Source organism: Coccinella septempunctata, chromosome 1 (genome assembly GCF_907165205.1).
Source record: "Coccinella septempunctata chromosome 1, icCocSept1.1, whole genome shotgun sequence".
NCBI lineage: Eukaryota > Metazoa > Arthropoda > Insecta > Coleoptera > Coccinellidae > Coccinella > Coccinella septempunctata.
The window spans coordinates 58,704,609-58,731,042 of NC_058189.1; the positions used below are offsets into that span (position 1 = coordinate 58,704,609).

Consider the following 26,434-nt stretch of genomic DNA (forward strand, 5'->3'; position numbering starts at 1 on the left):
ATTCCAGCTCACAGAAGAGCTCTTCTCGAAGAATGAGAAAATGTTCCACAACAGGCAATTGCCTCAACATCAGAATATGTTTTTTTTTTCATAATTTTATCTGTATATTCTCAATTTGTTATAGTTCATGCTAGGTACAAATTGTATAGTTTCGATTGAAAAATCGTACTTTTTTTTTCAGGAAAGAGCTATTGACGTGAATTAGACAGGAAAATGTTAATAGGAGATCAGGCTTCAAAAACTCATTTAAAGGCCCATCATTGTGTCACTAATTCACTTCCACAGGGTGAATTTTAGAGGGAATTGAAACTTTCTGTTCTACCCTGTATACCATCAAATTCGATTGAAATTCCTGCAGACTCGACATCAGATAAACTAGATGAAATAGGTTAAAAATAGACAACAAATTGTCAAAATCGATGCACACCTTAAAAAGTTATTTTAAAATGAATTCGGAGAACATTATGTTTGTCAGTTGTCCGGTTTTTTTTTGTCCAAGGGCGTGTTTTTCATGAGTTTATCAATTAAAAATCTTTCGGAAAGATGGCTCTACAATATTTTCAGACAGGTTTAGTCTTTGACTCAAATTAAAATGCTACAGAATGAACAGCTGTAAGTATATCTTGTTACATCACAGACAGTCTGTGAACAAATGCGAAGGACTTAGGCAGATGATTCCTCGATGAAAATAAGCAGGGGTAGTTCCTTAAAAAAGCCTTTGCGGAAGACAATGACGAGTTGACAGTTTTCAATTTTTTTACGTGTTCTAAAACCACTGAGTCGTCAAACTATATGAAGCACTAAGTAGATGTTACTCACACAATTTTTTTAGATCTCATAACTTTATTATTGGGGGTTGAAAATAGCAACCGCTAAAATGTGTGACCAAAATATACTTAGTTCTTCAAATTATGTATAGTTTTATGACTTAGTGTTTTTTTGAACCCGTAAAAATTTAAAAACTCTCAACTCGGCAACGCCTTCCAAAGGCTGTATCTTGGAAGGGAGGTCGATTTCGAAAAAAATTAGTAGGAACTACCCCTCCTTATTTTCATCGAGGAATCATCTCCTTAAGTCCTACGCATTTATTTACAGACACCCCGTATATGTACTGATCTATTTTCAAGTGTCTACGTATCTTTAACCTGAAATGTCAGCAGTAAGGAGGACTTCTAAGGAACGACAGCATAGTAGAGAAATGAACAAAATAGTTTTCTTCAACATTTCCTCTTTGACTTCACCAAATGTCGTGGCAACCCTGTTTCGAGCAGGCCCTCGGAGGCTATGCGTCTTCATTTGAGATGTTTCCATTTCTATTCACGATCCGAATTTCGTTAATCGCCCCATAGTGGGGGTTTTATAGCTGGTGAAAAAGATGCTCATGAAAAATTTGGGGTATCGAGTTGGCAATGAAGGCGGAAAAGATGGGAATCTATCTGACAGAATTGGAGGATCAGAGGAAACGGAAAAATACTAGGAAAAACCTCATAATGGAGCTCGTATGGCAAGAAAGACATCTGCGCTTCATTTTATTATCCAGTCCAATCCAAAATCTAAATTTGTGATCAGATTGATGATCTGAACAAGTATGGAACCACTGTGATATAGCAATAGATGGAAATCGTAACACTGACAAAGGCAATATGGCACCCTACAGTGTCGGCTTCCTCAGTCAAGAGCCTCAAGGTTGATAGGGAAATGAAGTACATACAGGGCAGTCCAACGAAAACTCAAACACCTCTATTTTCCGACTTTAAAAGCAAGATGTGGAAAATCACTTGGATCCGTCAATTTCTGATACGAGGAGGGACAACTTTCACCTTTTTTAAACCCCGTAACTACAACCCCCTAACGGGGGTAAGCATAACCCCTTGATTCTGAGAAGGGATAAGGGGTGTTGTGATAATTAATTTTGAAAATCTGACCCTATAAATTTCGATTCAAAATATCCATTGATGATGAAGTAACCCCGAAAATAGTGGAATTTATGTCGAGAATCAAATCTTATAGAGTATGGTTAGGTTAGCTAAGGTTAGATAGGTTAGTTAACTCTATATTCTTTGTCGAGAATATTATTCGTATCCGACACAATTCAAAGGGATTTAGTAGTTATGTTGTTAATTTTTTGTCCAAAAAGTAGACGGATCATGTTTTTGATTTACCTTAGTCTATCATGATTTTTTAAGAACGTTACAAGTGTTTCGAAGCGATTGTAATTTGTAGTAGAATTAAAATGGTTTATTGCTTAGAAGAAAGGGTGGAAATGATAAAATTATTTTTTGGAATCAACGACTCTGCGCGAACAACAGTGGCTGCTTTATTTAATGAACGATATCCTGGAAAAAATGTATACTATGCTTACGTTGTGCATCTGGTTGCCAAATTTGATGCTATTGGTTCAGTCGGAAACTAAAAGAGGGTGCATGAAAGAGACGAAGCGAGGGACGTGGCTGCCTTAGGTCATGTAGCAATGCATCCGACCTTTAGTACTAGGAAATTGTCCGATTTATGTGGTGTTTTACTAATAAAAATCATGAGAATCCCTAAACAACATGAATTCCATCCTTTTGAGATACGATTGGTTCAGGAACTCAATGAGAATGATCAAGATCGCCGACTCCAATTCTGTGAAGTGGCTATTGGAGATCTATTGGAGAACGCTACTTATCCAGCCCTTGAGCAAGTATTGGAGAATGCAGAAGACCATCAAACGATCATTTTCCAACAAGATGACGCAGCATCTCATTTCGTTCAACCGGTGGGTCTGTTCTTAGATGAAAATTTTCCCGAAACCTGGATGGGAAGAAGGCGACATATTGAGTGGCCACCCATGTCACCTGATATGGCTCCACTGGACTTTTTCTATGGGGTCACCTGAAATCCAAGGTTTACGCTACCCAGCCTGAGACAAGGAATGATTTGCGAACTCAGATCATTAATTAATGTCATCAAATTACACCAGAAATCTTGAGTAATGTAATGTTTTCACCAAAACTTATACATATTACTCAATGAAAAGTACCTGTTTCCAGTAAATAATAAACTAATCACAAAGGTAAGTACTTTTCCACTACTCAACCTGTCATTTCGTTATCGATGGATATTTTGAAGCGAAATTTCAGGATCAGATAGTACCTACTCTATAAGATCGCACCACCCATCATCCCTATTCAAAATTAAAGGGTTGTGCTCACCCCCGAAATTTACGAGTCCGAGCGTTTTTCTACATTTTCATTTTAAATCCGAAAAACCGAGGTTTTAAGTTTTCTTTGGATCACACTGTGATCCAAATGATGAATATCAATGGTGTCATGGTGCAGGTCTGTGTTTTACAACCGAATCATTTCATCTCCTCAAAAATAAAATAAGCCGAACCTTGATGATATTCTGGAGCTCCACTAGATGATACAGTGCTTCCCCTAGGTGCTTCTATTATTGAAAATTTCGCTTCCTCTGATTCTGTTGATCTTATTACCCGGCTGCTTGAGTGTTCACAAACGAATTCCTATCAGGAGAACACTTGCTTCCTTGTCCTCATCATCCTTGCCCTTTATATTTTATTCACTTAACACAAAAAATGTATTTTGTAATCCGAAACCACCTGTATCTAATAATCAATACTCCACCCCTTGTTCTCGAGCCCTTCAACTAAGATTAACTGAAAATTGGGAGCGGAACTACACAGCAACAGTTCCTTGCTTGCGTGACATAGTTTCCAATATCCAAGCAAACGCGATAAGGACCTTAACCACTGAAGCGATGTACACTGAGTGACACTGAAAATAGCCCGAAGTAGAAATTTCACACGTTTATTATTTTTTCAAAATACTGCGTCACCATTTCCAAGTTAGATAACTTTTATATGTTCAAGGCTAAGGCTAAAATGGCACACCACATATTCTGCATTGGAAATTCAGTCTGCCACTGGAAATAACGGCTCTAATCTAACATAGTGTCCTGGAATCTCTTTATTTGATGTTCAGTATCAATATGATCAAAATATGAAATAAGGTGACTACAATATCTCTTTGACCACCAACAATTTCACAAGCACATTCAATACCGTATCTTAATTCTTACTGATGACTACCATTTCACGATTCATCAAGTTTCTCAAAGTACCCCAATGAAAGAAATCGCAGGAATTCTGGACCAGACTCAGTAGAGGCCACTAAATTCTCACACTATTTTTAGAACGCATTATTCGAATGGTCTCGATCTTTTGTTAATAATGAGGAGGAGATTCATCGAAAAAAAAAACACATTGTCTTTTGGACTTGAGAGTCAATCATTTCCATAATTTGTTTCCCAGAATTTCTATAACTTTTCTTTGAAAATGGAAAAACGGCAAGATATACGCTTTTTGACAGTAGTATGCAGAACTTCTTCACTGACTGCTGAAAGATTTTTCTTCGGAAACAGATCCGTACTGCGAGGATGTATTGATATCTAGTTAGCCTAGACCAGTTCCATGCATAAAAAAATATTGCGTTACTATAGCAATGAAGAATAACTCATTAGAAGTGTCAGTGTGAAGTTTGAGGTCGAAAAAGTAAACGAGAGCTACGCAATAAATTAAAAGTAAGAAGATGTCCACCGAAATTGTGAAAATCGAAAACTTTAAGTATCGAGCCATCATCAAGTACCTGTATTCAAAAGGGTTAAGAAGTTAGCAGATTTACGAAGATATAATTGATAACCTTGGTGATCAATGTCCTTCGTATGCGACCGTAAAAACAAGACTGCAAGCTTCAAAATAGGTAAAGGCCACTTTCTGTGTCAGTCTCCGAAAATATCGATGCAGTTCATGACATGATTTTATCAGACCGTCGAATTCTGCTTAAACGGATATCTGAAGCACTGAATATTTCATACGAACGCGTTCATTATATAGTTCACGTCAATTTGGACATGAGAAAAATTGCTGCAAAATGGATCACCAAATGTTTGAATGATCACCAAAAGCGTGCAAGGGTAGAAGCATCGCGTTCGATCTGTGCTCGATTTGAAAACGATGTAGCCTTCTTAAACCGAATTGTTACTATGGATGAGACTTGGGTACATTTCTACGATCCAGAAACAAAGCAACAATCGATGGAATGGCGACACTCTGGTTCTCCAAGACTTAAGAAGTTTCGAGTCCAAAAATCTGCTGGAAAAGTTCTTGTTTCAGTTTTTTGGGATTGCCATGGAGTAATCATTATTGATTTTTTGGATAAGGGTAGAACAATATCCGGAAATTACTATTCGACATTGCTGATCACTTCTACGAGAAGAAATTAAAGAGAAAAGACTAGGAAAGCTATACAAAGGTGTTTTGTTTTTGCAGGACAACGATCCTGTACACGAATCTTATGATGCCATGCAAAAAATTCGTGATTTAGGGTTTGAATTACTAGAACACCCCTCTTATTCACCAGATTTGGCTCCATCTGACTATCATCTCTTTCCTCAACTGAAAAAAAGTTTAAAAGGTCGTAAATTTTCTTCCAACGAGGAGGTTATAAAAGCTGTGGAGGTCTGGTTTGCAGAGCAAGAAGAATCTTTGTTTTTTAAAGGTCTAGAGACGTTGCAGGTTCGCTGTAATAAATGTATCCAATCAGAGGGGAATACGTTGAGTAATAAAATATTTTGACATTGAAATTTTGTTTGGTTCTATAGTAGGCTAAGAATTTTTTAATATATCCTAGTACAACATTTCACAGAATGGAGTTCGACTTCAAGGGATGGTGCTTTAATTATTCTGAAAGTTTTTCATGGGACATTTTGGTGAAATGACCTACTTCGATAAGTCCTACTAACTGTACTTCGTTCTAGAAAAGACTCACCTCTCACTCTGTACTTCGCAAACAAGAAATGTCTAAATATGTGATATTTTCGCCGAGTATATTTCCTCAAGAAACAGAGTTATCAGTAAAGTGGCAGTATAACTAGCCCCGACTCATAACTCGTTTTCCATTCACGGTTTGCCGAACGATATACCGTAAACATAAATACGGCATGGTTAAGTTATACGACCATTTAAAAACGCGAATTTCACGAGCTTTGTAGCGACGTAGACCATTACACGTGACAATAAAACTTGTAATGTGACTTCATACGAACACGGAATAGGCCATTAAATTTGGATTCGGATGTCTACGCGACCATTTGTTAATTCAATATTATCAGTGCGGCCCAGTTGGGATACGCTGAATTGAGGGATGGAGGCAGGGCGATAATTTATAGGGTTGGGTATGAACGTCCTCGGAAATTTGTGGATTGTCGAGTTTTGGCATTTTTGCGAGGTTGCCGGCCATCAGACACAGACTCGAGCCATTTTTATATATATACTAGCTGACCCGGCAAACCTAGTTTTGCCATTTAAATTATTTCTAGGGTAGATAATAATAACTAACTCATCGTGATTGCTCGATTGGTCGTAAGAAAAAGAAATGCCTTTTTCTGTTCTGTACAATTTTTTTTGGGAATATTTTGTTATATAAACCTTGCCCTAACAATAATAAACACAACAAAAAAAGAATTGTCCAATTTGGTGCGATCGTTTGAACAATAAAGCATTTTGAAGTAAACCATAGATCCTCTTTTATTAATATAGATAGATAACCTAAGTACCTATTTTGATTGAATGTTAGAAATTTCTACACGAAAGTATACAGGGTATCACAAATTGCTTGATATTGGCCGTTTCTGGTACTTCTAGAGTATACGGAGCGAGTCTTTGACCCGTACAAATATTTAAACAGTAGATTCTTGAGGTCGAAAGAAACATTTTTTTCCTTTACCATTTTTTCTGAATCGGCTCTGTTTGAAAGATACAGGCTGTTGAAAAAACCATGAAAAAATGTTATTTTTTTATTTTTTCTCACGAACGGTTTCATCGAATGAAATGAATTTCGGAATATAGTTTTTCATTTATTTGATTAATCTTTTCAGAACACAAGATATCACTCACGTCTTAAAGTTTTCCCATTATGACCATCACGTACCCTAAAAATGCCAAAAGCTCAATGAACCCAACTCTTGAAACATATTTTCTCGTATAATGCGCAGTTTTCGAATAATGTGATGTTCAAAAATTAAAAAGTATCTGTGAAATATGAAAAATTGAGTGTTTTGGCTGAAAACAGCTTTGTTTGAAAGATCCACGTCACAGATTCAGCTAGTTATTCTGAACGTTATTTTGTTTTTGCAATGGTGACACAGCTTTGAAACTCAAAATGGCCTTATCTCTTTGTCAGGGCAGAATCGGAAAAAATAGTATAGAAAAAAAGTGTTCTTTTCGACCTCAAGAATCTATTGTTGAAATATTTGTATGACTCAAAGACTCACCCTGTATGTACGACCAATACGTCACGATTGATTTTTGCTTTTTTCTATTCACTTTCACTATTTCGGTCAGACCCTAAGTTTCGTATGTCACATCACAGCCCTCTGTGTTTGAGGGCTGTGATTACATTTAGGTTGAAAAGACTTCTTCTGCAAATTTCAGTGCGACTTGCATTGTCAATGACAATAAATAGATTGCTATTCGGGGTGTGAGCATTAGTCTTGAAAACTCTATGCTTTCACACGGTCAATTTCAATTGTACAGGGTTGGCAAAATTCGTTGTCTACTGAGAGGATCTCGAGAACTATAGCAGCTAGAAGAAAACGTATGACACATTTCCGAGCTCATTTTCGGAGAAACAAAGAATGGTGAAAACCGCAGCCTCCTACGATACTTCGTTTTTGAGTTTGGCAGTTTCGTAAAGTTCTCATAACTTTTTTGTCTTTGCAGTTACAAATCTGAGACATCAACCTTCTACAGGCACATTTTTTACGTAGAATCCAATGATGAGCTCAAAATATTTTTTCATTTCGAATCATTAGGTGAACTCTCATATTTTTAAATGGCAAACTTTTATTGAATTTGTTATTTTTGAATTGCAAAAAAAAACTTTTGTCAGTAGATTCCACGTATGAAAGTGCCTCTTTCATATAAGTTTCAGATCTATAAGACAAAAAAGTTATGAGAACTTTTCGGAATCGTCAAAATCTCAATTTTTGATTTTTTCGAAATCTAAAAACGATATAGGCCGATTCTGTTTTTATATTTGGATTAGTCATGAAAAAAGAGCTCGAAAACGAATGTGCCATCCGTTTTCTTCTAGCTGCCATAGTTCTCGAGATCCCCTCAGTAGACGAATTTTGCCCCCCTGTACGTATCATGCTCCAGTGTTGGCAAACCCTTAACTTTATTTGTTTATGCAACAGAATGGAAGATATTGTCTACAAAGAAGCACTGCAATGAAACACCCGATGTTCACTTAAAATAAAGAATGTGTATAATATTAGAAAGGTTCAAAATAAAAACTTTTTCACTTTTCGTAAAGCCTGAGTTTCGAAAATTCTCCATCAGCTTTGCTTGAGTCTTCATCGATATACAGGGTGTGAATGAATAGTTTCATTTCTGCTCAGTTTCATTTCTGTGAGTTTTCTGGTTTCTAAAAAAAAAATTAAAAAATTTCTTCATCTTTAGAAAGTTGTATTCAAGCAGGGGTTGCTCAAAAAAAAACTCATATTGAAGACCTTCACAATCTCTTGACGAGGAATTAGCACTGAAATTTTTTCGCAACTATCTTCTAAAACCCTTTATTATTTGTAATTGTTACATTTGTACCTCAGTCAAGGTCAGGTTTCTTCTAAATTTCACAGAAAAAAAAACGAAATCCTGCCAATTTATCAGAGACATAGACCAAATCTTAAGGTATGCGTCCATCTGATGCCGTTATATGTGCGCTAACCTTTACAATAAGTCACTGCAGTTGGAGAACCCACATAAACTCATTATCATGCACAAATCAATAACGTTTTCACCACCACGTTCCAATATCTCAAATAATTCATATGAATGTGCACTGCATTCAAATTGAGTTTCAGCAAAATTGATTATCCGGATATCCTGATTTAACCTAGATGACCAAATATCATCAATTTACAATAAAACTTCATCATTCCTTCATAAGTACATAGTAATTGAAATTATTATTCGAATTGATGAAATTGCAACTCCATAAGAGAAGCTTCAGATGGGGTGCAAAGAAAATTCCAGTTTTCAAAACGTTTTGGTTGGTACGAACGTTGTTAAAATTCGTCCAATATCAAATATGTCCAAAACATGTTTTTTGAATACTTGAGTACAATCATTAGCAGTTTGGATAGAAGTTGTATATTGAGAGACAGTGAATAACGCTTAAGTCTTGATCAACCCGAAAAAAATCCAAATTTCAATAACCACTTCTTCTGAAATATCCCACAAAGAGAAAAGACCCAATTGGAATCGTACCAGGAATTGTTGTTGAATAAATAACGTTTGCTATGTGCCAAACTTTTTCTCTCCTGGCATAGAAGGACATAAATTGAACCTCCTCCAATTTGGCAAGGTTCTCCCGATCTTATATTTTCCTCGAAACAGGTCCTGATATATGTGTTCTTCAAAGGCTGCCCCTGGTAATAAAACATGGAAATGTTCCCTTTCCTACTTCGATTCATTGGTTCCAGATACGCTATGTATCTGAATAATGGAGATATATTTTTTTGTTCCCCTGTCCTGGAAACCTGAAATATGAGTGATTGAGTCGAGCTCTGAAGTTCTACCAAATCGCTTTTCATGAGAACGAGGCTTTACTTTTTGTTAGATTAGATAAGGATTATAGACTGGGATATCGCCGGACCTAACAAAATCGAATAGGATAATCCATACGTTTCCAGATATTGAAAAAAACGAAGACTTTTGCAGTAAAAAATTTTCCAATTATCGATCGAATGAAATGTTTCTCGATTTTGATTAAACTGGAAAATTATTTATAATGAATGTTTTTTCTATCATTTAAAGGTTCAATCTTTCGAACAATTCTTATCTGGCACTTCATTCACAAAACAGATTTCATCTTTCTTATAATTTCAACCGTTTCCGTTTTGAGACATGTGCAGGGTGGGCAAAATTCGTTGTCTCTGAAGGACTATAGCAGTTAAAAGAGAACTGATAACACATTCTAGAGCTCTTTTTTCTTGACTAATCCAAAACTGAAAACAGATCCCAGCCAAACGTTCATAGATTTTGAGTTATGAACGAAAATAATTGAGAAATTGTGTTTTTCAATGAAGCTAAATAACTCGCCTATTTGAACTTGTATTCGGAATCTGTTGTTACATTCTACAGGCACTTTTTTATGTGTAATTCGAATATGATATTATCAAATTTTTTGATCCAGTCATTTTCGAGATACGACAGGGATTTCTGATTTTTCAAATGTAAACTATAGTTGAAAGTTTTTTCATCTTACTGCAATTTTTTTGCTGATTTAGAAAATGTAGCATATGACGCTAGTCACATGAATATAACAAAAAAAAAAATTCAATACTTTTTCCTGCTTTTCGATCCACTGTTGAATTTTCAGTAGGCTGGCGTAACCATAGCGACCGTTGAAAATGTATTATGGTTCGGGAACTCCACATAATTGAATGTTAAGTCAACTTTTTGTGATAGGAATCACCGACTGTGGAATAATTATTTCTTTTATATATCGATAACGAGATCGATATCCTTTAAAGAGTAAAATACTTTCGTCTGATCATTAAAGAAGAAAATTTATTCAATTATCGTTTTTCTATTTCTGAAAGAAACTTAAAGAGTCAGGATTATAAATAAATACGATAGTTAACTATAATTATAATTTTTACAAAAATAGGATGATGAACATAAGGTACTTCTGTCAATGGTAGTGTTCGAATTGTGAATCATCGTTAGATAAGCATGCCAAACATCGCGAGAACAAACGATGACAAATTAATCCTCGAAATATTTATTCAGCAATCCGTGGTTCCAATCACAGAGCCTCAGGTTCACAAAAAAAATGCATATTCAACGATTGCTATGGTAAGCAAAGATATTACATTGTAATATCCAGCCCACTTATAATTCAACAGAGACTCGAAAAGTAGAAAAAAGTATTGAATTTTTTCTCGTGTAACATTCATGTGAGTAGCGACATATGATACATTTTTGAAATCAGCCAAAAAATTGCAGTAAGGTGAAAGAACTTTCAACTATAGTTTACACTTGAAGAATCAGAAATACCTGCCGTATCTCGAAAATAACTGGATCAAAAAATTTAATAATATTATATTCGAATTCCTCACAAAAAAGTGCCTGTAGAATGTAACAACCGATTTCGAATACGAGTTAAAATAAGCGAGTTATTCAGCTTCATTGAAAATGACAATTTCTCAATTTTCGTTCATAACTCAAAATCTATGAACGTTATGCTGGATTTGTTTTCAGATTTGGAATAGTCAGGAAAAAAGTGCTCGAGAACGTGTCGTCCGTTTTCTTCTAGCTGCTATAGTTCTCGAGATCCCTTCAGTAGACAACGAATTTTGCCCACCCTGTATATTCCGATATATTGATGCAAAAATTAGTTATCCGCATTCCAATCTTCTATTTTCACGAATATTTGAGGTATGTCGATAAGATTTGGTTAAAAAATCGTATGGGTACCTTATGACAATCGTTCTGACAGTTTCTCTTTGCAATCTACCCATTGAAGGAAACTCAATCAAAGGAAATGAAGAAGTACTGGCCTGTGAAGGATTACAATCTGAAATATTTTCATTGGCATGAATCCTTTCTGTAGTATAAGGAAATGAACCTATAAGAAAGAGTTTCAGGACAATAAAAAAACAAAAAAAAAAATTGTCACTAGAGGACTCTTTGGAACATTCCAGCAAATTCCATGGGAACTTCAAGACTGCGAGATCTAAGAAGTATCTAGATTTCAACAAAAAATGCTACAGCTCCTTAATGGATTCCTTAGAATGGTAGACTCAATGAGAATGAGCCTAGAAGAAACTGACAAGTGCACGAGGAGGAGGATGGATGCCCCACCATTGATAGGATACGCAAAAAATGTTTTGGATGAAATATGCAGGAGCGAGGGGTAACCTTCTTGAAGCCCAGAAAATGGATACTTTGATGGAGGCACAACTTACAGGCAGTCCATTCATTTCATTTTCATCGAGGCGTGAGTTGTGTTGCTCTGACGAGGTCAAAGGAGTCCAAATCCTTGGTGAGCATCTACTCTCCCTCGAAGGGATGGATCGTCTGTTGATATTGAGTGATGGTGGCTAGCTAGCTCGATTTAGATCCTAACGTTCGTTAATTTTTATATCAACGGATGTTATGTATCTGTTCATAATGAATAATGAACAGTTTGATGATGAAAATGTTTCTACATCCTGAAATCCCACTTCAAAACAGATTAGGAATAGGAAAAGACTATGGAAATAAGCTCCTCTACATGCATATGGATCTGCCCACTCAAATTCCCCAATTTACCGGTTCTGTGAACCAGATAATTCAGCCACGGATCTATTTAACGCTTCAAACTCCTACAATTGGTGGTCTACGTTCATTAAAGCCTCATTTTTCGAAATACAATTCAGGTCAAATTAACTTTTGTGGATGAGGGTAGGCAAGAATTGTTTTTCCTCTCGCTAAACAAATTTTCCCATGTTCATTCGAAATGGAAACTGGTTTTGTCTAGCATCAACAGAAGCTTCTACACTCCATTCACTTTTATTTTAGCACTCTGTTGACCATGAAAATTTGACACATTTCACTCTGTATAGTACGAAAATGTGGGGTTACGACGCTTGTCAAAACATTTTTGGGTTTTAAATTAATGCTATGTTGCCCGTTCTATGTAAAAGTTTCTGATATTTCGGATTTTATCGCAATGTCGAATCTCTTCGGAAAATATGTAACGAACATAATTGAAGTTTATACAAACTGACTGAAGGCATACCAAATCCAATTATTTGCATGGAAAATACAAGAGATCAGTATAATATCATAATATGCACTAGCTTGAGGAGAGTTAATGTTCGTTATCTTCTTTGGCTAAACTTTGAAGACGTTACATTAGTTGTAGATTTCAAAAATATTAACCCGAAGATGAAATGCATATATATGATGCAGTGGTTGGGAATGGGTATCTCTCGAAGGAATTAACAGATAATTACAAGAATGTTAAATTCTTCAACAAAAATCATCATGCATCAATGTAATGTAAGTAAAAATAATTGAAGGAAGTTTCAGGTCAAGATGAACTTCACCTTTGAACAAAAATTTCACATGAATAAAAAATTAACAGGGGAACTGTCGCGTATTTGTGGCTTTTCATCTCAATACATTGAAATACCTAATAATAATTAGGTATTTATTGGTACCTTAAGACATTTACAATGTATAGGAAAAGTCAAATGAAAAATAGAAAAATCAATTTTCGGGAACATATTCTACGATGACATTCATCGAAAATCCTGTAGTAAACTTTTAGCATTAATTCACTCGAACATAAAATTCTCAAATGCCACCACTTTTTTGGGTCTCCCAATAGAAAGAAATTCTTTGCCATATCCTCTTCATTCACAATCTTTCTGATTGTGGAAATATTGAGCTGAAATATAAGTTGTTTAGATTCAGATGAAACATTATATAAATTCTCTTACATTGAATATGTTCGCTACTGTCTGACGTATTGTGGATTTTAGAATATCAGGGTATATATATATATATGATGAGCGGATCTGAATTCTAAATAGCACTTTCTGAAATCTTTTCTCTTTTTTTCAATCACTTTCGGCTATTTCGTAATAAAAATTGATATTAGTTGTGGCAACGGCGTCATGACATTAACGACATTTCATGAGTGCCAACCTTACTCCGTTCCAGTTACAAAAACTTGAGAAAATTATTTCATGGCCAACCGACTGCTAAAATAGTCATGATCTGAAGTAATCGTTTCTCATTTAAATTGGAATAAGTCCACGTACTCCCAAAATCATTATACGTTTTCTACTGATCCATTCGGTTCCTTCTTGTAATTGAATAAGATAATTCGAAGTCACGTACTATCTGGGTTGGCTAGATTTTTCCTCAAGTTATGGAGTGTGTGCTATGCTCCACCTATTTTCTTACCGAAATTGAATTGGTCTACTTACCTCGGCAAACATAATTCCAGCGCGTGCTGAGACAAGAATTATTATTATTATCTCTCTGCCAACTGCTGAGGTTAAAAGTTGAATCTCCAGCTGAAGTGAGTTCTGCCACAGGGATTTCAACATACCGGGCTTTAGGTTGAGTATAATAAAATCAGGACTTCTGGATCCAGTCCATTTATCGTTAAGATTTTCATTTAAAGAGTAGTCCACGAGTCTAATTGACCACTACAGCAGTGTAGTTTGAAAGATCTCTTCATTCTCCATCGAAAATCTTAATTTATCGTGAAATAACCATAAAAAAATTAATCTGATCACCAAGATTCCCTGAAACAAACATAGTGAATATATTTATTATACAGAGTTGAGCAACAAAAACTTAACACCTCGATTTTCCGACTAAAGAAAATCTGGAAAACCACTCGGACCTGTCAATTACTGATTACAGGGGGAACAACTCTTTAGCTTTTTTCATTACCGTAACTTCAACCCCTTAACGGTTGTGAGCACAACCGCTTGATTTTGAATAGGGATGAGGGGTGTTACGATAACTTATTTTGAAGATCGTATCGAGTACTATCTGATACTAAAATTTTGCTTCAAAATATCCTTCGATAATGAAATAACAGCGAAAATAGTGAAAGAGGCCATGTGGAATTTATCTCGAGAATATTATTCGTATTTTACACATTTCAAAGGTATTTAGAAGTTATGTTGTTTATTTAATCTATCGTGAACTTTCAAGAACGCTACAAGTGTGTCAAAGCGATTGTAAATTTTTAGTAGACTTAAAATGATGTATTCCGTAGAAGAAAGGGTGGAAATTATAAAATTATTCTTAAGAAATAACGACTTTGCGCGAACAACACCGGCTTTATAACGAACGACTTCCTGGAAATATGTATCCGCTGCTTACATTGTGCAAAATTTGACGCTACGGATTCAATCGGAATCAGAAAGAGGGTGCATGAAAGAGACGAAGTGAGGGACATGGCTGTCTTAGGTCATGTAGCAATGAATCCGACCTTTAGTACTAGGAAATTGTTCGATATATCTGGTGTTTCACGCACAACAATCATGAGAATCCTTAAACAACATAAATTCTATCTTTATGGGATACTATTGGTTCAGAAACTGAATGAGGATGATCCCGATTGCCGACTCCAGTGAAATATTCAGGGAAATTATCAACGGTAATCAAAAATACATGTTCGATATCTGTTTTTCGGACTATTGTTCATTTTATTTGAACGGTATTGTAAACCGGCATAACTGTCGGTATTGGTCAGATGACAATACAAGATTATTTCGTGAGGTGCATACCCAGTTTTCCCAAAAATTAAATGTTTGGGCGGATATTTATGGAAATCACATAATCTGTAATTTTGTTATAGTAGATAATCTCACTGGCCAAATTTATTCAGATCTATTGGAGAACGCTATTTATCCAGCCCTCGTGCAAGTATTGAAGAATGTAGAAGACCATCAAAACGATCAGCGTCAGTTCTAGGATGGAAATTTTCCTCACGCCTGGTTTGGAAGTGGCCACCCAGATCACCTGATCTGACTCCAGTGGACTTTTTTCTATGCGACCACCTGAAATCCAAGATTTACACTCCCCTGGCTGAATCACTGGATGATTTGCAAACTCGGATCATTAATGAATGCCGTCAAATTACACCAGAAATCTTGAGTAATGTACCTGAACGTTTTCAGGAAAACTTATATTACTACCTAAATACTTTTCCACTATTTCAACTGTCATTTCGTAATCGATGGAAATTTTGAAGCGAAATTTCTGGATCAGATGGTACTCGATATGATCTTCAACATGAGGTATCGCAACACCCCTCATCCCTATTTAAAATCAAGGGGTTGTGCTCACACCCATTAGAGGGTTGCAGTTACGAGGATGCAAAAAAAAAAGTTGTTCTCCCTCGACTCAGAAATTGACTATTCTGTGCGATATTCCACATTTTCATTTCAAAGCCGGAAAATCCAGGTGTCAAGTTAATTTTAGTTTATGATTGTATATCTTTTTTGATAGTTATTCTTTGAATATAAGATGGACTGTCGATAAAAATCAATAAAAGTTTTTCAAAGAGGGGTAGGACGTTTCAGAAAAAGTAGACATTACCACTCCCTTGTAAATGAATAGCTCGACTTTCGTACAATTAGCTGATATCCCCCATTCTCTCCTTCATCTGCATGAAACATTGACACACCGGGTTACTTTACCAATTGAATGACCACGAATAGTATTCATCTGGGACTAAACTATTGATTTGCCGCCATATCGTTCACGTTCAGTACGTTGACATGAATAGGTGTATACAACAAAGACCCTCCATATTGATTCATTTCAATGGGGTTTTCTATTCCATAGAGGACGTTGTTCACGTTCACAATATGAAAGTATTTTCTTATCATATTCGGCGGCATTTGTATACATAATAAAATCGATACGCGTCATGATGAATAATTCAACAGAGGCAATTGACTAGATCAATTCGGCTGGCCTAAGGAAATATTTGTGGAATATCCGAAAATGCCGATTCTGTTGGTAGACTGAAAAGAATGGATTGATGTAATCATGTAAAAAGTGTGAAATTGTACACGATAAATCTTTTTTCCTGCAAAGAAATACATTTTGAATGTATTAGAACTTTTACACCAGAAACGATTAAGCTTTCACCAATAAAATACCAAATTTGACGCTGAAAATTTTATTTCAGCTCTCTTTTTTAATTAGCATTATTCTCTGCTTAACTATTGCAATAGTTGGAATTTTTCCATTTTAGCCATGGTTTATCAAACTAGAAGTGTGTAATTTTATATTTGAACTTGTGTATGGTGTTTGTTGATATAAAATAGGCTATATAGTTATATGTTTGAAAGAAAACTACTTTGAAACTTATTCTTATTTTAAAGGGGAAAAATCATTTTTCTATATCCGGAATAATATTTCTCTCAAAGAGCAACTATTCTTTCAATAAATCTGGAAATTTCATCGACCGCGATGCAACCGTTCGGTCTTGACGAATTTTTAACTGACCCCATATTTTTTCATTCATTCATTCATTGCTGTATCCCGTTGCCGGGAATGAATCTACAAAAAGACCAAAAAAGAGAAAAAACAAAAAGAAAAAGAAAAATAAGGCAAAAAAAAGTGCGAACAGACTTATAATTTTTGCAGGGCTAATTGCGACTGTGTGCTCTCCTGTGACTGTAGAGACCCAACCGTGACCTACAGATCCTACCACATTCCGGGCATGGATAGTCACCAACCAGATCTGGCCGTCGCTGTAACCTTCTCGAGTCTCCACTATAACTGTTTACCAAAGACCTCCACTGTGACCTGTCTAATGCTAGTTGTTCCCAGTTATGATTGGCATTAACTGATTTTGGGGATTGATGTAGTGTATCCTTAAACCGCTTATACTGGCCACCTGGTTTCCGGACTCCCTCAGTGAATTAGCCATATAGAGCTATTTTGGGGAATCTTGTGTCTTGCATCCTCAGAATGTGGCCGCTCCATCTGAGTCGGGCCCTCGTTACTTGAGTCTCATTTGTTGTACAACTCGCGCGTTGCAAGACTTCTGCATTCGAAACTTTGTGGAACCATCTGATGTGCATTATCTGTCTTAGATGACGCTGTTGCGTTTGTTCAAGCTGTTTAATATGTCGCCTGTAGGGCGTCCAGCTTTCGCTTCCGTAAAGAAGCGCTGGGAGGACCACTCCTTTGTAAACAGCTGTCTTGGTCTTCAGATTGAGGTCGTGATTTTGAAACACTCTATCCTTTAGCTTCCAGAATGCCCGTGATGCCGAATTGATACCCCATTTTTTTAGGTATTTATCCGAAGACAATTTTCGACACGCGTATCTCACAGAAAAATCAAAAGATCTAAATGGGATATTCTGAAAGATCAACTCTTTCAGTGACGAATCTTGAAGTTCGATAGACCTCGGTGCCACCGTTCGGTTTTGATGAATTTTCAACTGACCTCATTTTTTTCGGGTTTTTTCGAAGGTCAACTTTCGGGTTAAGTATATCCCAGAAAAATCATCGTAGGTTTGATTGTGATACATATTCTGAAAAAGCACTTCTTCTAGTAATAAATCTCGAAATTTCATCTACCTCGGTGCAAGCGTTGGGTCTTGACGATTTTTTTACTGACCCTATCTTTTCGATGTTCGATTTCGATGGACAACTGGGAAAAAAAGTAATGACATCTTCTAAATCGACAAAATATCAAAATTCGGTTATATCTTCAAGACAAATGAATATATCTTGAAACTATTTCCACTAATGGACATTTCACGAAAATCGAGCCCAGGGCTCCTTTCAATGTTTTTTACCTATATCTATGTATATATAGATATAAATATTTTAACGGTAGATTTTTGAGGTCAAAAGAAGGTCGTTACCATTATATCCGAATCGGCTCTATTTAAAAGATACAGGCTGTTGAAAAACCATAAAAATCATTTACTTTTAGTTCTATCCCACAAACGGTTTTATCGAATGAAATGAATTTCGGAATATAGTTTTTCATTTATTTGATGAATCTTCTTCAAATACAAGATATCACCCATGTCTTCCAGTTTTCTTATTTTTGACCATTACGAGCATTACATACCATAAAAATACCAAAAAATTGAAACTAAGTTGGACACTATCTAATGAATATTTGAACGTTTTGTAAAATAAAAGTATTCTCCATATTTTCACGAATAATGCGCCGTTTTCGAGTAATTTGATTTTCAAAGATTCAAAAGTATCTGTGAAATTTGAAAAATTGGCACTTTTGGCTGAATACAACTCTGTTCAAAAGATCCACAGATGTGTAGTGTCACAGATTCAGCTAGTTATTCTGAAGGGAATTTTGTTTTCCCAGGGAAGGCACATCTCATCATGAAAACTTAAAATGACTATATCTTTTTTTCAGTGCCGAATCTGAAAAAATGGTATAGGAAAAAAGTATTTCTTTTGACCTCAAGAATCTACAGTACAAATATTTGTACGAGTACGAGTACAATGTACCATGTATAGTCTGGAAATATCAGGAACAGCCAAAATCAAGCAATTTGGGATACAATAAACACCACAGATGCAGTAGAGCACTTGATTAACTACGCAATTGACTGCTTTGAACACAGAAAGTACTGCCTATCATAATTCGTGGATTCAACCAAAGCCTTTGACTCCGTTTCTTATGACAAGCTACTCGAGAAGCTAAGGATTTACAGATTTGATCACATATCGACCAAATTGATTGAATCTTTTTTAGGGAATAGGCTACAGATAATCCTTGCGAATGATTCGTGCTCGGGGGTGATGCCAATGGAGATCGGGTTGTGTCAGGGATCTACTCTTGGACCAGTAATTTTTCTTATATCCATCAATGATCTTCCGGAATATATACCTGAAGCGGATACCATACTTTTCGTAGATGACACTACATTTTTGCTTCATGGTTCCGACTTGGGTGACTTGTTGGAGATGTCGCGTTGTGTCCAGTCGAGGTTTTTCGAATGGTTCTCTGCGAATGGACTCTGTATTAATGAGGACAAATCTCAGGAGCTCCTGATGAGTCTGAGGAGGATTGATGATGATCTGGATATCATAGATTCTGTTAGATTTCTGGGCGTTCGTCTGGATTCCTCGTTAACCTGGATTCCTCATATCGACAAACTTGCCTCAGGACTGAGCAGCAGACCCTCTCCGGGTCTCTTTCTAGTGAAGTACTCAGGAGTGCTTCAGTAGAATCATATCTAAGATACAAAGTATTGTTTTGGGGAAACAGTTCCCACGCTAGCAAAGTTTTCTGACGGCAGAGACGTGGTGTCAGAATTTTGGGTGGACTGGGATATCGCGATTGCTGTAGGGAAGCGTTCAAAGATCTGAATCTTCTGACTTTTCCTGCTATCTTCATATTAGAAAACGTTGTTTACGTTCACTCCAATAAAGACAAATTCAATATACAGTCGAATATTCATAATCATTATTACACGAGGAAAATCACTTATTCGAAAAGACTTCCTTAGACTCAGTAGATCGCAGCGAGGTCCAATCTATAGCTCTGCAAACCTGTACAACAAACTTCCTGGTGTGGTTGAGACTATGCCCAGAAGACAGTTTAAAAGAAAGCTTACATCATTTTTGAGAAGCAGGGCGTTTTATTCAATTGACGAATTCTATTCTGAGACGATAGATGACTCAAATTTTATATTGGGTTGACCATGGTTCGGGGACATTTCGCATTGAGTCGCCTATCTTTATTTTGTCTCTGTGATGTCATGCTGCAGATTTTATGTGAAGATTATATACGTAAATAACTTTTTTTTTTTGACCTGTGTAAACAATATTGTATTGTGAGACACCAATAAATATCTCTCTCTCTCTCTGTCTCTCTCTCTCTCTCCCTCTATCTCTCCCTCTCTCTCCCCTCTCTCTCCCCTCTCTCTCCCCTCTCTCTCTCTCCCTCTCTCTCTCCCTCTCTCTCCCTCTCTCTCTCACAGTTCAACCTAACCTATGATTCGGAATGGTTCTCGAACTTCCTGAATTTGCTGGAAACAGCGGCGTACTTAAGACCACTTGTGAAAATATTCCAAATTTCCCCGAAATAAAAATGCTCATGATAACAATTTTTCTTTCAGTTGAAGATGACGCAACCGCTGGAACTGGCAGAAGGAACCGGTGGTTGAGACCAGGGTACCCTGCCCGCTTGCAGTGGCGCAGCCGTCCAATCCATGGACAGGGACGGCGATGGGGTTGCCGTGCGATGGAGCAACGTGCGCAACGACGACGACGACCTCGACGTCGACGATGTGCACCACGCCGGCACCGGGTTCTCGCCACCCCATCCGACGCCTCAGCTGCCGCTCCAGCTGCAGCAGCGTCACTATTCGAGGTCCATGTCGTCTCTACCTCCGGAACCCTTCATGATTATGCGCAACAAGGCGCTGAACAGGAGGGTTTGCATCAATGTTGGTGGAGTCAAACATGAAGTGAGTAATTCAAGATAATCAGTGCCCTTCCATGATTTCATGCCTCAAATTTACTAACCAAAAAGGGATTAGAGAGCGCTCAAAGGTCTAAATGAAATACTATATAGTAATAGGAGGGGATTGAATCGGACACCGTTTCATATTGGGTGGCACTCTGGGTAAATGTATAGTACCCAGTAGCACGTGCCAATATTGAATAAAGTTCCATCAATTCCAAACGTTCTCCATCGGAGAAAAATGCTATGTTGCTCTGATGAGGTCAAATGAGAGCGAAACCTTGGTCAGATCTGCTTTCCTTCGATGGGGCGTACTCCATTTGGGGCCTTGACGATGGCAAATTGGCTAGTTCAATTCAGATCGTAACACTTGTTAATATTCATATCGGCGGGTGGTATGCATCTGAATTTATTCCTATTACTATATATAATATGGACATGTGACAGCTGACTGCCATGACAGAAAACATATAAATCTTTGTAGAGCTGAAGCTTGTGAAGGTTGTAATCAAAGATTTTATAGTAGAAAGATAGGAAACGCCCTCATATCTTTAGTACCAAAAACCGTTAAAATTTCGGCCTGTGTTCACCACATTTGACAATGAGAGAGCTGAAAATGTACTGTCAATTCAGAAAAACTCTAAAAACAGTTGTCTGTTTCATAATTGAAGGGCGCGAAACTCGAATTCTATTTCTTGTTCTGAATTCCAATATCGACTTTGTTCAATAATGGATACAAAACATAGGTTTCAATAGGACGGAAAAGTATATGGAGTTATACGTCAAAGGTGCTATTTTTGTGCAATACGTTGTTTAGAATTGACAAACTTGGTTGAATTTATACAATTCATATCAGAAATTAATATTCAATTTACCATCATATCACACACATTTCAGTTCTCTACATTTTATTTACAGAATTTTCAGAACCACAATTGGAAAAACCTTACAAAGGTATACAAGACCTCGCCAGTAGGTTATGCTTTTTTTATGATTCCCTTATGATATGGTCTCTTTATTACACAATATACAAATTGATTAATTAATGAAAAGAACTCACACAGCAGGTTTCATGAAACTTTGACTGTCCAATTAACAATTTGACAGTCACTCGTTTCCCAAAACGAAAAACCTTTGCATTTTCGAATATATTAAAAGAGTAGCCCTTCATGCAAGGGATGCTTCCCGCATACAACAATTTACGTGGATGAACAATTCTCAATTGACTCGCAGTAAAATGTACACATACATAGTGTAGTCAGTAGTGTTTGCTCAAGTCATTGTCTTTACGCTCAAAATTTCAGTTACTGAAGACAAAAATCAATTAATGACGGAATTTTATATACATTTCCATTTTAATTAGTAAAGTAAAAACTTAATTTCAGAAAATCCGTTTTATTTTATCCACATTATTCACCATGCAATAATTTTCGAACGATATTTTGAGGTTTTCACCAAGAAATTAGACAAAAAAATGATCAACAACTAAAACGAGCTAGATAAATACCAGAAACAAAATATTCAAATCCTCTTTGATGAAAATGGCCATCTGAAATCTGATATTTCATATGTTTCTCCTTCGAATTAATATTTCGACCAGTCTTAAGGTCTAAGAAACACATTTGAAACACAGATGGTGCTCACTTCATGATTATGTATTTAATTTGACGGTTTTTGATTATTAAACTTTTTGTCTTGGTGAAAACCTCAAAAAATCGTTCGAAAATTATGTTTCTATTCTCATAAAAACATACAAAACCTCTTTGATCATGGTCATCTGAAATCTGAAATTTCATATGTTCCTGGAAATGGCCCTCAAATTAATATTATAACCAGTCTCAAGGACACATTTGAAACACAGATGGCGTTCACATCACTGTAGTCGCTTCGTTTCTCATCTTTCTACTCGATAATCTTCCATATAAATCTTTGTAGAGCAGGGTCAGCCCTGAAGCTTGTGACGGTTGTAATGAATATTCTGTCTGATATTCAATAGTTATCGCTAACACCCTAGATAACAAGGAACCTTATCTTCGACTCGCAGCCACCAGAGTAGGTTTGCTGTTGTTTGTTTAAAAAATAGCTGGTGCTGGTTATATTCGAGGAAACGCCGTTACAAAGTGTTTCATAGAATGGAGCTGAAGAGCTAAGTGACTTTCTTTTTACGAAGTATCAAGAAGAATTTGAACATCCAGAACTGCAAACTCAGAGACAATGTATAAAAGCGAAGAAGTAAGCCTGTCTTTGAAAACTATTACGTGAATCCTTCGTGTACGAGAACGGTTTAGTTAGACATATATATTCCCAAGCGCTCTAGACCCAACAAAACGTAATATCGATTAGCATCTTGTTTGGAGCATCGAAAGTATAATAGAAGGATTACAAAACCATCATTTATCTCACATTTGGTAATGGTCTAACCTTCACTTTGAAATATGATAAGGCTAATTTCTAACTGCCGAATTTCGAATTGAAATGACATGCCTTCAAAATACACTCCTGGACAAAAAAAAAACCGGACAAACAAAATCTTCACCGAATTCATTTCAAAATAACTTTTCAAGGTGTGCATCGATTTTGATCATTTTGTTTTCTATTTGTAGCCTATTTCAACTAGTTTATCACTTGATGTCGAGTCTACAGGAATTTCAATTGAATTTGAGGGTATACAGGGTAAAACTGAAAGTTGCAATTTCCTCTGAATTTCTGAACACTCTGTGGAGGTAATTAGTGAAGCAATGATGTACCTTCAAATGAGTTTTTGAAGCCTGATCTTTTCTTAATATTTTCTTGTTTAGTTCACGTCAATAGCTCTTTCCTGAAAGGAGATACGATGTTTCAAACGAAACTATTTGCACTATGCATTTTATAACGATTACACATTAATAATATACATATAAAATTATGAAAAATAAACACATTCTTATATTCTAATATTGAGTATAGCCTCCAAGTGCTCTTGTCACTGCTTCCATGAGGCGGGGTAAGCTTCCAATACAATTGGCAATTGCCTGTTGTGGAACATTTTCCCATTCTTCAAGAAGAGCTGTTCTGAAAGCTGGAATGGTTTCCGATTGACGGTTGCGAATAAGCCTTCTTAAAATGTTCCACACATGCTCAATTGGGTTTAGATCGGGGCTACGAAGAGGCCAGTCTAATCGATGGATGTTCATCTCATCGAAATAATCTGTTACAATTCTTGTCACCGCAACTGATAAATGCAATGCCGAAATTCCAGTGAACTGTAACTGACAAGATGAATTACATGAACACTAATCATAACGTTGGTACGCAACAGGATAACCGTGTTCCTTGATCGAACAGTGGTTATGGTTCTTAATGTCTTATAATGTTATAAATTGCATAGTTTCCTTAGAAAAATCGTATTTCCTTTCAGGAAGCAGCCATTGACGTGAATTGAACAGAAGTATGTTAAGAGAAGATCAGACTTCAAAAACTCATCTAAAGACCCATCATTGCGATACTAATTACCTCCACAGGGTGTTCAGAAATTTAGATAAAAGTGCAACTTTCAGTTCTACCCTTTATACCATCAAATTCAATTAAAATTCCTGCAGACTCGACATCAGGTGATAAACTAGATGAAATAAGCTACAAATAGACAATGAGATGTTCAAAATCGATGCTCACCTCAAAAAGTTATTTCAAAATGAATTTGGTGTTTGTCCAGGAGTGTATCTGGGTGGAGAGGTGTTTTTTTCCCTCGAAAGATGGAAACACTGGCAATAAAGTGATTTTGCTTTTTGACAAATGGATTCAAGGTGATATCTACAACCTACGCTAACATCTGCTGCGACCGGCAGATGGCAGACAAATGTCTTGGGCCTCTATATAGAGCTTGTTATAGTAGGCTCGCACATTGTTCCTGATCCATGGTCTACACCAAACAGGCTTCTTGTGCCTGATGGTCCCATTTTGATATTTATGCTCGTTTCTTCCATCCGCATCATTGCCATTATTCCAAGAATGTCCAGTTAAAGTAAGCATAGATCTTGTCATTCGAACTAAGCGACGTTCCTATATCTTCCAGGTGCTTTGGAGAACCCTGGACCGTTTACCTCACACACGACTCGGTCGACTTAGAGACTGCAACACACACGAAGCCTTAGGAGAACTATGCGACGATTATTCTCTCATAGACAACGAATATTTTTTCGATCGACACCCCAAATCCTTCAGCTCCATCCTCAATTTTTATCGTACCGGTAAACTCCACCTTGTCGACGAGATGTGTGTATTGGCCTTCAGCGACGACCTTGAATATTGGGGCGTCGACGAGTTGTACCTGGAATCGTGCTGCCAGCACAAGTACCACCAGAGGAAGGAGCACGTGCATGAGGAGATGAGAAAAGAGGCTGAGTCCCTGCGGCAGAGGGACGAGGAGGAGTTCGGAGAGGATAAGTGTTCTCAGTATCAAAAATGGCTGTGGGATATGCTGGAGAAACCGACTACATCGATAGCTGCTAGGGTGAGTTGATTATCGTAAGATGGTCGAAAGAAATTTTTCGTGTTTATGCTGTGTGGATATTTACTCGTCTCTTTACAATTCTCATTCTCAATGATACACCAAGTTAACCTCCCACGAAAGGGCAGTAAATTTCGAAATATATTGGCGGAAATGTTTAACTTTTGAAAGGTAGCAAACAATGATAAAGAACAGAAAAACATATAAAAATGGTGATTTCATATGGTGAATAAAGATGAGGGGCAGCATCACCAAAATGGATAATATGGACCATTGGAAGCTGGAGGCCCATTTGTATGTTTATCGTTACTCTCAGAATACGTAGTTTCAGTCTGTTTTCATACCTTCTTTTCGATGCAAGGGAGCAATGGGAAAAGGAATACACTACCAGAATTTTTAAGTTAATCATCACTGAATATTATGAGGGATAATCCATATGAATAGCCTTGAAAAAGACCAGAAATAAAGGTCGAAACGTCGGCATCTCATTAAGGATTTTTATTTCCCCTGTCCTCTTTGCCACTACATAGTTGATTATTTTAAGTTAATACTATTAGTACCATTAAATGGTATACTGATGACAGGGGCTGGCACTGACAGAAATACTTGACAGAATCTATCGAGGATGTGACATAGTGATCAATTCTGATAGTGAAGCCTCTATCAAAGCACTGAACTCCTATGTCATCGACTCAAAGCTGACATGGGAGTGCCGAAGGAAACACAATGATTCAGACAAGAACAATAAGGTCTCCAGGGTTCCAGTTCACTCTCTGAAATCAGAAAAAACAAGGAAGCCAAAACACTCGACAGAAAAATAGACCTTAAGGTCGCAGTGACATGTAACCAACCACCTTATCAAACTAAAACTACTCGTTACTGTCGAGCACTACGTAAA

At 36.7% G+C, this 26,434-nt stretch overlaps 1 protein-coding gene across 5 annotated transcripts in view; it reads left to right on the forward strand.

The window, feature by feature from the left end:
- LOC123323024 (potassium voltage-gated channel protein Shab) overlaps positions 1-26,434 on the forward strand; it is a 167,066-nt gene that overhangs the window by 78,149 nt on the left and 62,483 nt on the right. For all 5 annotated transcript variants that reach the window (XM_044911214.1, XM_044911212.1, XM_044911215.1 and 2 more), the window contains exons 2-3: positions 20,704-21,054; positions 25,102-25,539. In XM_044911214.1, the coding sequence (XP_044767149.1) occupies positions 20,797-21,054; positions 25,102-25,539 (696 nt within the window). In that variant the 5' untranslated portion in view covers positions 20,704-20,796. The remainder of the gene's footprint in view (positions 1-20,703; positions 21,055-25,101; positions 25,540-26,434) is intronic.